The 11,672-nt window shown below is 31.8% G+C and overlaps 2 protein-coding genes across 3 annotated transcripts; one reads left to right on the forward strand and one right to left on the reverse strand.

Moving 5' to 3' along the window:
- The first annotated feature begins 4,434 nt into the window (after positions 1 to 4,434).
- LOC111806082 (cytokinin riboside 5'-monophosphate phosphoribohydrolase LOG1) lies at positions 4,435 to 6,116 on the forward strand. Of its 2 annotated transcripts, XM_023691432.2 has the most exons (7): positions 4,435 to 4,653; positions 4,796 to 4,893; positions 4,981 to 5,011; positions 5,098 to 5,197; positions 5,319 to 5,389; positions 5,476 to 5,619; positions 5,796 to 6,116. In XM_023691432.2, the coding sequence occupies exons 1-7, from the start codon at positions 4,498 to 4,500 to the stop codon at positions 5,886 to 5,888; spliced, it is 693 nt and encodes a 230-aa protein (XP_023547200.1). In that variant the 5' UTR covers positions 4,435 to 4,497; the 3' UTR covers positions 5,889 to 6,116. The 2 variants fall into 2 exon arrangements, with proteins under 2 accessions (XP_023547200.1, XP_086984494.1); XM_087128368.1 differs by having other exon boundaries at positions 4,796 to 5,011.
- A 2,399-nt stretch (positions 6,117 to 8,515) lies between these two features.
- On the reverse strand, positions 8,516 to 10,909 carry LOC111806080 (Tetrapyrrole (Corrin/Porphyrin) Methylase). Its single transcript, XM_023691430.2, has 6 exons — positions 10,571 to 10,909; positions 10,362 to 10,486; positions 9,866 to 10,095; positions 9,499 to 9,538; positions 9,324 to 9,415; positions 8,516 to 8,970 (listed from the first exon to the last, which is right to left on the reverse strand). The coding sequence occupies exons 1-6, from the start codon at positions 10,718 to 10,720 to the stop codon at positions 8,747 to 8,749; spliced, it is 861 nt and encodes a 286-aa protein (XP_023547198.2). The 5' UTR covers positions 10,721 to 10,909; the 3' UTR covers positions 8,516 to 8,746.
- Positions 10,910 to 11,672: the final 763 nt, after the last annotated feature.

Consider the following 11,672-nt stretch of genomic DNA (forward strand, 5'->3'; position numbering starts at 1 on the left):
ATAAAATTAATTAAAAAAATTATACACGATTATTCATCAAAATATAATCTCCCCCAATTAAAAAAATTCAAGTGAAATTAAATTTTATCTTATTTATTTTAGATTATTAATTGACTTTATTTGTCTTGAAAATATGGTCTTATTATTAATATAATATATGAGAAAATTGCACGTTTTCAAATTCCAAAAATAAAAGAAAAAATTAATTTAGAATACGAAAATTAAATTCTTCAAATGGGCCCATTAGTGCGGGATTGGTTCGGCCCAAAACAGACAATATTTCAATGGTCCAACCGCCCTTCCTCAGAAATAAACCGCCCAAATTTTCAACCTAATATTTAATTTTTAAAAAAAAAATTTATTGACAAAATTAAATGAATTGAATATTCAGGTTATCTGTTCCCTCACCGACTTCCATTATCCAAAACGTTTGAACTCATAATTTTGTCCACCCACCAAAATAAATAAATAAATAAAATGAAACTCTAATTAATTTATAATTAAATTTTAAGTCAAATTTTACAATTAATTTGTTTAATTATATAAAAATAAAAGAGAGATAGTAAATTAAATAAAAAAAAATCTAATTTGGAAAAATAGTTCGAGATTTGGGGTCATTAATCAGCTATATTTTAAAAAATAAATATGGTCGGGTACGTTAAAAAAATACAGTAATTTTACCAAACTCCTTTTTAAATCCATCATTTTGTTGGGCCGATGAATACCGTAACTAACGGGCCTAAGCATACGGCCCATTTACTCAATGGGCTTCTTGGCCCATTATGTTAGCCACTTTACGTGGGTATTCAGGATGGCCCAATATAGATACTTATATTATATTATAGTTTATGTGGATAATAAAAATTATAAAAATAAAGCGGTTCATATACGAATCAAAGCATATACTTTGGGTCTAGGATTTTAGGAAGATGCGTACCATATTTAATCGAACTAGATTCGGTTTGGTTCGGCTAGTGTAGGTGGGACCATTGAAATGGAGTTTCAAGCCTAATAAATTTCGAGCAAGCCTAGTCACTCAAAACTCATGGATCTCCTTTAAGCTGGTCTTACAACCTTAGTCTATTTTCGGTCCGATTTCACTCATATAAAGAGAATTCAAAAATTAGAAAATTCGAATTTTTTTTTTTTTTTTGTTAGTTTATCACGGAAGTAGATATTCAAACTTAACACGATAACTAGGTCGGTTAAAGTTATACACTTTTTTTAGACTAAATTATGAACAACCTGATGTATTCGAGAGTATGAATGACATACGCTTTTCTTATTTCGGGTAGGTTTAGGTGTGAAATAGATAAGGTTTAAAAGCTTCACGTCAGCCATGAAATTCTTGTGTACAACTAAGATGTGAATATTAAACTTTATATTTTGGATATGAAAATGTAGTTGAGATTGGCATTTCATGGGCCATGTACGACACACATCCATACAAAGATTGGTGTTGACTTCCCCATATTAATTTAATTATAATCTAATTTCAAGCACATCCCATCCCATTTTTTAGATTCCAAAATCTAAACAAAATATATATATATATGTTAGATCTTGGTTTTCATTAATAAAATCACAAAAATATGAATTATATATATATATATATATATATATATATATATATATATATATATATATATAAATAAAAGATTCTTTCAACTCGATTTTATATTTTTATAAATTTTATTGGATCCATATATCAGACACGAGAGGCTAAGGAAAAGAACACATAAAAAAGAAACTTTTCCTCCCTCCAATCGTTTATCATTTCGACTTAAGAAAATGTGTACACAAAGAATTTGCCTTCTAACTCGGGTTATTAATGCAGTGAATAGATCTGTCATTTCTTGAGACTCGAAAGTTTCACTATTTTTTTTTTTTGTCTCTATATATTTTTTAAGATGTTCGATCAAAAAGATTAGACAATAACCCAATGAAAAATAAAAGGGTTAATAATAATGTAATTGAATAATATAGTCACAAGAGGGATATGAACTAATCATTAATTTATGAAACTTAGATATTGAAATTAATAATTTGGATTACGTAGTATGTTTTGGCATTATTATTATTATTTTAAAAAATCAACTTGAATGTTCCCCAGTGCCAACCCATACCTCCAAAAATGCAAACATGTTCTACGTGGTCGTATTTAATATCATATATTATATAGTTTTGATATTAATTATTCCGATTCAAGAATCAAATCTTTTACAATTTGTTACTTTTTAATGTGATTTAATCAACCGTAATTTTTACATAGATATTTAGGTTACAGGTAAATTAATTAAGATAGTTTAAGTTGTTTGATATTAATTATTCCGATTCAAGAATCAAATCTTTTACAATTTGTTACTTTTTAATGTGATTTAATCAACAGTAATTTTTACATATATATTTAGGTTACAGGTAAACTAATTAAGATAGTTTAAGTTGTTAATCGCAATGATTATACCAAACATTAATTTCAAATAAAATAGTAATTTGGGCATAATTTGGATAAATAAGGTATTTATTATTGTTAATTAAGAAAAAAAATTAGAAAAAATAAATGATGGAATAAAACGACGACGAATAGAAACCAGAATATAATCTACGATAAAATAGGCTAAAATCCCGCAAGAATCTATTTGCCCACAACTTCTTGGAGTCTTTGCCCATTAAAAAATGTTTTTAAAAATAAATAATTAATTAGAGATTTGATCACGACAATATTTTATAAAAAATTTAAAAAATAATAAATAAAGTTTTTAGACTTTTAGTTGACTGTGGAATGTGACGATGTAATATATTCGATTTGCACGATTCACACCGTTGGATAAGTGGAATTTTGGCCGTTGATATGGATGACTTTGTAACAAATCACCATATACAAATATTATATGATATTAATTATTTTATATACAATAATTTCAAAAGCTATAAATAATTGTTTTTTTTTTCTAATCTTGTGAACCTTTTAAATTTTGTGCCTAAAGATATTCTCACACATTAAATTAAATCAAATCTAATTTTCTTTTATGGTTGCGTGTTAAAGATCTAATTAAAATATTATATCGTTTTTGGCAGTGAATTAATAATTGCAAGCTAGCCAGGTAAAAATCGAATTTTACGGACAATTTTAACGTATGGTCAAACCTCGAGTCACGTTTCGAGAGAAATTGTTTGCTCGCATGCTACGGGCAACACATTTTAGACAAATATGACCATGATACTTAGCTCCTAAAAAATAATATTTTATTAATTTTTCATTTTAAAAGTTGAAAAAAAATAAATTTATTAATCAAATTATAATTTTAGGCTTAAACTTTGGTTTTTAAAATTTTGATTTATATATTTTAGATTATTGAACTTCAATTCTATATCTAATAATTATTTAAAAATTAAAAATTAAATAGATGCAATAAATTTGGTATATAATAAATGTATGAATTTATAATGTTTTCCAATAAGTGGGCCAAATTGAGGAATTTTGAAGCATAAAGGAAGCTCTGGAGGAGAGGCCACGTGGGTGCTGTATGGAGCGTACGGCGTCGTTTTCTTCCTCAATTCTTCTTGAAAACTCTTCGAAAAGGATTGCCTTTGACCTGTTTATGAAGGTGCCTTTCTTGGAACCTTCCCTTCAAATTGTTTTTGCTATATAATTTATATATCCACTTTTCTTAGACTTACTAATATTTTATCATTTTTATATTTTATTAAAAATTAATTTCAGTTTCATTTATTTTAGATGTATATAACAATAAATTAATAATTAAACTAAAATAATATTTGGGTGGCTGGTTCAATTTTAATTTTTATAATTTTAATCATATTATTATTATTGAACTAATTTCAATAAAAATTAATTAAAATCGCACTAAATTTTAAAATTAATTAAAGGAATTTGAAGAAATTTTTAAAATTTTCAAAATCTTACTAAATAATCATTAGATAATAAATAACCAAGAATTGTAGCTCTTTCTCGAAATGCAATAATAAAGAGAATTAATTAAAATAAAAAGTTGATTTCACAAAAATTTGGAAATAGAGACCCGTGACCTAAAATTATAAATCGAGTTATTTTAATATTATTTAATTATCCAATTTCTCTTTACTATATACGGCTAAAGTACGACATGACAAGAACAAAAGCTAATTTGTTTGAATTAATAATGTGGGTGTCAATCGCAAATATTTGATGTAATTTAATGTATTAAACTCCCCCACGCATAACGCTCTTAATTATTTGTTTTATTATATAGTTTGCTTCACATATTATTTGCTAGGTTCATTCACGATAGGCAAGAAAATAATAATTATTATAAACTATAAATACGATATATCACGAAACGAGAAATAGAGGAGAATTTGAGTGGTGGGCCTTGAAACTCGTCACCTTTTTGGGATATAAAAATGGGCCTTTTCCACCCACCATTTCTCCCTGCACCCACATCGTCTCTTCTTTCTCTCTCTCTTTCTCTTAATAATTTTGCAAAAATAAGAAAAATGGAAGTGGAGCGGCGAGAGGCAGAGATACACCGTACGGCGGCGGTTGAGGCGGAGGTGGAATCGAGGTTCCGTCGTATCTGCGTGTTCTGCGGCAGCAGCTCCGGCAAGAATCCGAGCTATCAAATTGCCGCAATTCAACTCGGAAAGCAACTGGTATTTTAATTGTTCTTTTTTTTTTTTTAATTTCTTTCTTTAATTCTTCGAAATTTAGAAACAATCAGAGAAAAAAGATGAACAAATCGAAGAATCTGAAGTTTGAATTTCGAAATTCACACGTGTGAAATTGAAAACGCAGGTCGAAAGGAACATTGACCTTGTTTATGGCGGAGGAAGCATTGGGCTTATGGGCTTGGTTTCTCAAGCCGTCTACGACGGCGGACGCCACGTGTTAGGGTATCATTGGTTCTCTCATCTTCTCTCCCATCTCTCTCTCTCTCTTTCTCTCTTAGTTTTATTCAATTTGGGTTTGTTTTATTGCAGAGTGATCCCAAAATCTCTCATGCCAAGAGAGGTAATTAAAATTTCTTTTTTTTTTAATAAAAAAAAATAAAATTGTAATTAATTAATTATTTTATTTATTTATATATATTTTTTCAGATCACTGGAGAGACAATTGGAGAAGTGAGAGCTGTATCTGGAATGCACCAACGCAAAGCTGAGATGGCGCGTCAAGCGGATGCATTTATTGCCTTGCCTGGTACTTCTATTTCTTCCTATTTACATTTTCGCCCCTAATTTTTTTCTTTTTACAAAAATTGGACTTTATTAATACAATTTTTAATTTACAAGTAAATTATTTAACATTTTTTCACTGACAGGTGGCTACGGAACATTGGAGGAACTGTTGGAAGTCATCACTTGGGCTCAATTGGGCATCCACGAAAAGCCGGTACAAATAAATAAATTAATTAATTAATTTAAAGATAAGTAAATAAAAGCTTTAATTTAATTAAAATAAATAAATAAATATTACAGGTAGGGTTGCTGAACGTGGATGGGTATTACAACTCGCTCTTGTCGTTCATTGACAAAGCAGTTGACGAAGGCTTCGTGTCACCAGCTGCCCGTAGCATCATCGTTTCTGCCCAAACTGCCCATGAGCTCATCTCCAAGCTAGAGGTCAATCCACTAATCTATTATAATATTTTTGAGTTTGGAAGGATTTTAAAATATTCGTAAAAAGTCAATAGTAATATCGAATTTTTTTTTTAATAATCGAAATATTTCATAACGCTTCTTTTTTAGGGTCCAACTCAATCATGTAATTATATCTATCAATTTTCATTTGTGAACAGGAGTACGTCCCAAAGCATTCCAGCGTAGCGAAACTGAGCTGGGAAATGGATCAACAACTCGGTTATACAACAAAGTCAGACATTTCTCGTTGACCTTAGTGACAGTATATGTATAGATTAATCATTGTAGATCGAATTATGATTGTAGTATTGGTTTGTAATATCTGTAAAAAAAAATATTGCCGATTGATTTGTTTGATAGGAAGCTGATTAGGTCAATAGTGAGTTATGTAAGCGATTATATTGTAGCATTTTTCCACGTCGGTGATGATATTAAATTAATAACTATATTTATAAATTATAGTGTTGTATATTTCTCAATGGAATTGATGGGTCTTTGAATGTAGCTTTCAATATTTTTTTTTAATTAAATTTAAAAAAAGAGAGGAAAAGAGAAGAGTAAATAAAGCAAAAACTAGTGGGAATTTTTTATTAATTTAATTTGGATTAATTATGGCTGTTTCAAAATCGAGAGATTGAATATCAGATAAGATCGAACTGGTCAAACTTATTAAATCGAACTAGTCTTCTTCTTCCTCATTTCATGTGTGTTTTTGCTCCGTTAGGTCTTCTTCCTTCGACGGTTAATGAGAATAAGATTCATACAACGACAAATACTCTCTTTCAACAGAATCAACGACGTGTTTTATAAGCTTTAATAACGACTCACGACATGCATTCTTCTTCTAGTTAAGAGCGAAATTGATCGAGGTGGTGGGTTTGACAAAGAAGCTCAAAAGAAAACTTGGAACGAATCGCGACGAAAATTCATTGAATCTCGCTCTACTATTTATCGATCTGCAGTTATACCTTAAAGATTTTATTATATTTTTTCTTATAAAATATTATTTATTATTGAAACGAATATATTCGTAGTTTTAAAGCGTATTTGTTGGGAAGAGGTTTCCATACTCTTACAAGGAATGTTTCGTTCTCCTCTCTCCAATCGAGGTAGGATCTACATGGGGGCCAGTGTCCTTGCTGACATACCCCTTGCTGCCTGGTTCTAATACCATTTCTAACAGCCAGAGTCTACCGGTAGCAAATATTGTCCACTTTGACGGTATTTATTGGACTTTTAGCTTCTCACTTTATGTGAGAAAATATGAAAATGTCAAAGCTCTCCTCCATCACATCGAATTATTGAATCGAGATGCGAAAAATATCGAAATAGGTTAGAAATAAGATTTTAGTACTTATATTTTTTTTAAGAATCAAAAGACATATTTACCCTTTTTTTAGGCGAACACGTTTTGAAGAACGATGTGACAATCGACAGAGTTCCATCGTACATGAACAAGAACGGCAGGGCGTCGTGGCTCGAATTTAGTAGAACGAATTATTGAAACTCGAGACGATAGGTAGCGTGGAGGGTGGGAAAAAGGGTTGGAAAAGGACACGAGTGGGAGTGAGTATGGAAGAGGATATAATTTCAATTGGTTAGAATGGGTTAGAATGGATTGATGTTAGTTGTTTTATTGGGACAAAGACATTGTACTAAAAAGAGGTTCACGTGGGCATGGCTTTTGCTGAAAGAAAAAACTGATTGCATCACAAAAAGAAACAAACGCTAAATTAGAAGAGTCTTTTGGGACATCAAAACGTAAAACCTTCCAAATCCCGCAGTGTTGTTTGACCATCTCTGTCGTTTTAGCTCCACTTTTCCACACCCACTTCATAACCTCACGTGCTTCTCACATTCTTTTTTTATTTTGGCAAGATTTTTTTTTTCTGATTTACTCTCGTGCCGTAGACTCGATCTGATTTCGATTAAGACAGAATATAAAAGGGAGTGGAGAGAGATTTTCCTCAATTATATTTTTTTTCTTACGAGATATTATTTGATTTATTAAAATATTTTACATTTTATAATAGAAATCATATTGAAAAACGAAAATTATTCTATATTAAATTCTTTGAATGAAATATTTTTTTAAAAAGTCGAAAATCTAGCAGAGAACTTCATTTCTAAAAAAAAATAAATAGAGAATTTTACGAAGATAATGAATGAAAAAGGAAACAGGGAGATGGGTATGCTTGAAATGGACTAAATTTTTACTATGGGTTTTAAGTGTCTTGATTTATTGGTGATCGGTAAAATAAATGGTAGATGAACATGTCATCCTAACTCGAAAACGTCTTACAATCATACGGTCAACTCACAATTAACTTTGATAGACAAACACGACTCTCCACAATAGTATGATATTGTCTACTTTGACCCTAAGCTCTCGTTGTTTTGCTTCGAGTTTCCCCAAAAGGCCTCATATGAATGGAGGTAGTATTCCTCACTTATAAACTCAGAATCATTCAACATGTCGATTTGAGCAATTTAAATGTTTGACCGCTTAGTCAAGAGATTCTGTCCAATTATGTATCGTTTTTTTTTTTGTTGTATATGACATCTCCGACCACGAGCATTTAATCAACGACACTAACAAAAGGAAAAGGAAGTAAATAAAATTACAAATAACAGACAATAATTAAGAACAAGATTAACAATTACAAAAAAAAGAAAAATAATTTTAGGCAATTTGAAAAGCCAATGAATGAGAGCCACAAATGGAAATGAAGCTTTAATAGAGAGAATATTTCCCCTTTGAGGTGGGGGTTTTGTTCATGTGAAAGCAGAGTATATAATATCATCTTATGGAAAAGACTAAGCATTTGTAGACCAAGAAATTTGATTCCAATGGTCATCCATCCACAATGCTCCAAAATCCTTTGAAAGGGACCGCCTTCGATTTATAAAAAGTATAGAGGCTAAAGTTCAAATTTTGAAAATTACAATGACTAAAATAAAATTAACCTAAAGTACAGGGATCAAAATGATAATTTAACCGAAAATAAACCGATTTTGCAGCTTTTGAAAATGTAATGGTACAACTAGGCTCTGAAACCTTGAACCTGAAATTTGAAGGATCATATCCATTTTGGCCTTGAGATAAGAATTAAACAGCTACGTTGACGACGTCCTGTTCGAGATTCTCGGTTCCAGATTTATAAAAGTCCAACATTTCTTCTTCAACAGGATGGGTCTTTCCTACAATCACAAGGCAATGTAGAGGCGACCCAAAATCAATACTTCTCAACTGCTTCATCGTTCCCGCTACAATCATCTGACTTTCGCTTCCGAGACGAGCAAATCCGACACACAGCGTGTCGTCATTGTATACTGCAGCATGAAATCAATCAATCAATCAATCAATCAATCAATCAGTCACAAACATTTGTCACCTATGCATACGATGTGGATGAAACGATATACCGTCATTTCTGTTACCTACAAAACTGAAAAACGATCTTAGGCAAAGCTTGGAATACCGGTGTGGTGTTAACTCCGACGATCAAGTTAGCTCGTGATTCTTGGAGCCTAACCACACCAGTCACCAGTTTTCCGAGCTTTGCTTAAGAATGTTATTCTGTTCAGCGATTACAGAATGGAAGGTAGATTCAGTCATCGATACAATCTCGATCGAGCAAACAAAATCTTAAACAAAAAATTACAGGTCATTTATGTGTTTATACCAGATTGTCCTTCCATTTGCTCAACCTCTAAGAGCTGCTCAATTGCTGTGTTTATAGACATAAATCTAGGTGGTTCATACTCTTTCCTTCCCCTGAAAAGTTTAGGTAAATCAGAACATGGGAAGCATTGCAAGTAACGTTAATCGACCTAAGTCGTTGGGGATCGGTTACAAACCTGCATAAAGACTCCAACGATGGCTCCTTTACTCGTATATCTGGAGAAATATAATGTTAACCAGACGTGTCAATGAAATAGACATACGACGCGGGACTAATCGACAATAACAAGCAGCTACAGTAAAGGAATTCTAGCATTTCAAACATACAATTCAACACTAAACAAAATACTAACGAGTCCTCAGACATAGGACGGGACGAGACAAACGTTATGCCTTTAAAAGAACACGATATTTCACAATTCCATGGGATTACCTTAACTTCAACACTACTTTTTATGTCAAAGTCGTAATATCTTAGTCTGATGCATAAGTTAGATTAGCAGTTCTTGAGCAACTAATACAAGATTAAGAACAAAATCCCACCTAACAAGCAGAGTGTGTGCAAACCAAGTCCACGGTTTTTCTGAATCTTCTCATAGAAGCTACTCGGTTTCCACGTTTCGGTAAAAAACGGTATCGAAACGGTCTCCCCATACCGATATAGTTGCAAGCCACAAATTCCAATTGCATTCATCACAGATGCATTGTAAACCACTCTGACTTCAATCCCCAAACTCTTTGCTCGAACAACCAGATCGGAGTGTGTCGTAGCTCTGTATTCAATTAGATCATCAGCTAGATTTTTTTCTTTTTGTTATAGATAAATTCAATATCGCCAAAATAAAATTAATTTTCTCCCGAAGTTAGGATCAAGAATGATAATTTCTTAATTCTTCCTGATATAAGCATGAAAAACAGCCCGAATTTATGAAAATTCTCTCTAATATGTGATAATCTTGGCATTTGAATCATCCAGAATCGTGAATCCGTGAGAAAAATACAAGATTCAATAACAAAAACTAGAATGGAAATTTCGTACCCGAAAGCGTCGCCAACAACCAGAAAAGCAACATCAGAGGTACGAGCCTCGGAGAGTATCTGATCGGCCTTCTCCTCCACCATTTCCCGATCTGCAACTGTAATAGTCTTTCCGTAGAGCTTCTCCTGTTGGAAAATTGAAGCTCAAAAACAGAGAAAAACGAAGATAAACGAAGTTTGTGTGGGAGATTAGGGAAGGAAGAGGAGTACCAGAGAAGAAATACCGTCGGAAGCAAGACCGAAGGACAAGAGAGAAGTGTAGGCTTCCATGTAAACCTTTTCGCATTTCCTCACACATTCTAAGCCTCTGAGAGTGATGTCCTTTGCATCTCCCAATCCTAATCCTATAATGAACAACATCCTTCTTCTCTCTCGGCCTTAAACCCTAAAATTCTCTCGAAATCTAACCGCTTGCTAAAACCCTAGCCTCCGTACGCGGCGGCGCCACTGCTTTTGCCGGAGTCTTCGTATTACGTGTTTGCTCGACACAGTGGCGTCGTTTCAGCCGAAGAGCCCTTTTCTTTTTTTTTTTTCTTTTTTTAAGTTAGATTTTAATCCAACCCATTATGCTCTGGGCTTCGGTCCATTCATGCCACACCCAGCTGCCTAATATGGTTACAAAATAATAATAATAATAATTATTATTATTATTCACCTCAAGAATTAAATTATTATCATGTTTAAATGAAATTAATTATTTATCATTACTCGATCTTTTGAACAATAATTTAATTATTTATCATTTAAATTAATTATAAACAAAATTTACGAAGTTATTTTAAAATTTTAATTTATGAAAATATTTAAATATGCTTAACTTTGATGGTCCAAATCTCTCCCTCTCGATACTTTGCTCACAACTTAGCTCCCTTTGATACTTTACCCAATAATGGGCAATTGAATCGCTCCCCGTTTATCATTAGCATTTATTCTTATCCATGCTGTGACCTAAGGTACCTCACAAGCCAATCATCATTTGGGAAAATGCAAACTTTTCAATATGGATAGAATTAATTAGTTAAAATTGAAAATTATTAAATATAGAAACAAATTTCACTAAAAAAAAAAAACATTATTCAATTAGTTAAGTAGTGTATTGTAGGTAAATTTGAATTTTCAAACTCAAAAAAATATTATTTTAAGTCAAACACGCTTGATTAAACTACTGAAAAACATGTATCTTATTAATATACGTAATACCTATAAAGTTTTTAAACATTTTTCTTAATCATCATATTCTTACGATCACTCTCACTTGAATGTAGCATCGGTTCATTCATGTACCACTCTTTTACTTGGACATCATGATTAT

This window comes from Cucurbita pepo, chromosome 11 (assembly GCF_057944985.1).
Source record: "Cucurbita pepo subsp. pepo isolate OVF chromosome 11, ASM5794498v1, whole genome shotgun sequence".
In the NCBI taxonomy this organism is placed as follows: domain Eukaryota; kingdom Viridiplantae; phylum Streptophyta; class Magnoliopsida; order Cucurbitales; family Cucurbitaceae; genus Cucurbita; species Cucurbita pepo.

Bases quoted from the DNA above. Each gene is read 5' to 3' on its own strand.
- LOC111806080 (XM_023691430.2), bottom strand. From the start codon at position 10,720: ATGTTGTTCATTATAGGATTAGGATTGGGAGATGCAAAGGACATCACT. The intron at 9,416-9,498 runs GTTTGTAACCGA...TAAACTTTTCAG, and splicing joins TCGTTGGAGTCTTTATGCAG to GGGAAGGAAAGAGTATGAAC. The intron at 8,971-9,323 runs GTATAAACACAT...TTCATGCTGCAG, and splicing joins GCAAATGGAAGGACAATCTG to TATACAATGACGACACGCTG.
- LOC111806082 (XM_087128368.1), top strand. From the start codon at position 4,498: ATGGAAGTGGAGCGGCGAGAGGCAGAGATACACCGTACGGCGGCGGTT. The intron at 5,198-5,318 runs GTACTTCTATTT...TTTCACTGACAG, and splicing joins TGCATTTATTGCCTTGCCTG to GTGGCTACGGAACATTGGAG. The intron at 5,620-5,795 runs GTCAATCCACTA...ATTTGTGAACAG, and splicing joins AGCTCATCTCCAAGCTAGAG to GAGTACGTCCCAAAGCATTC.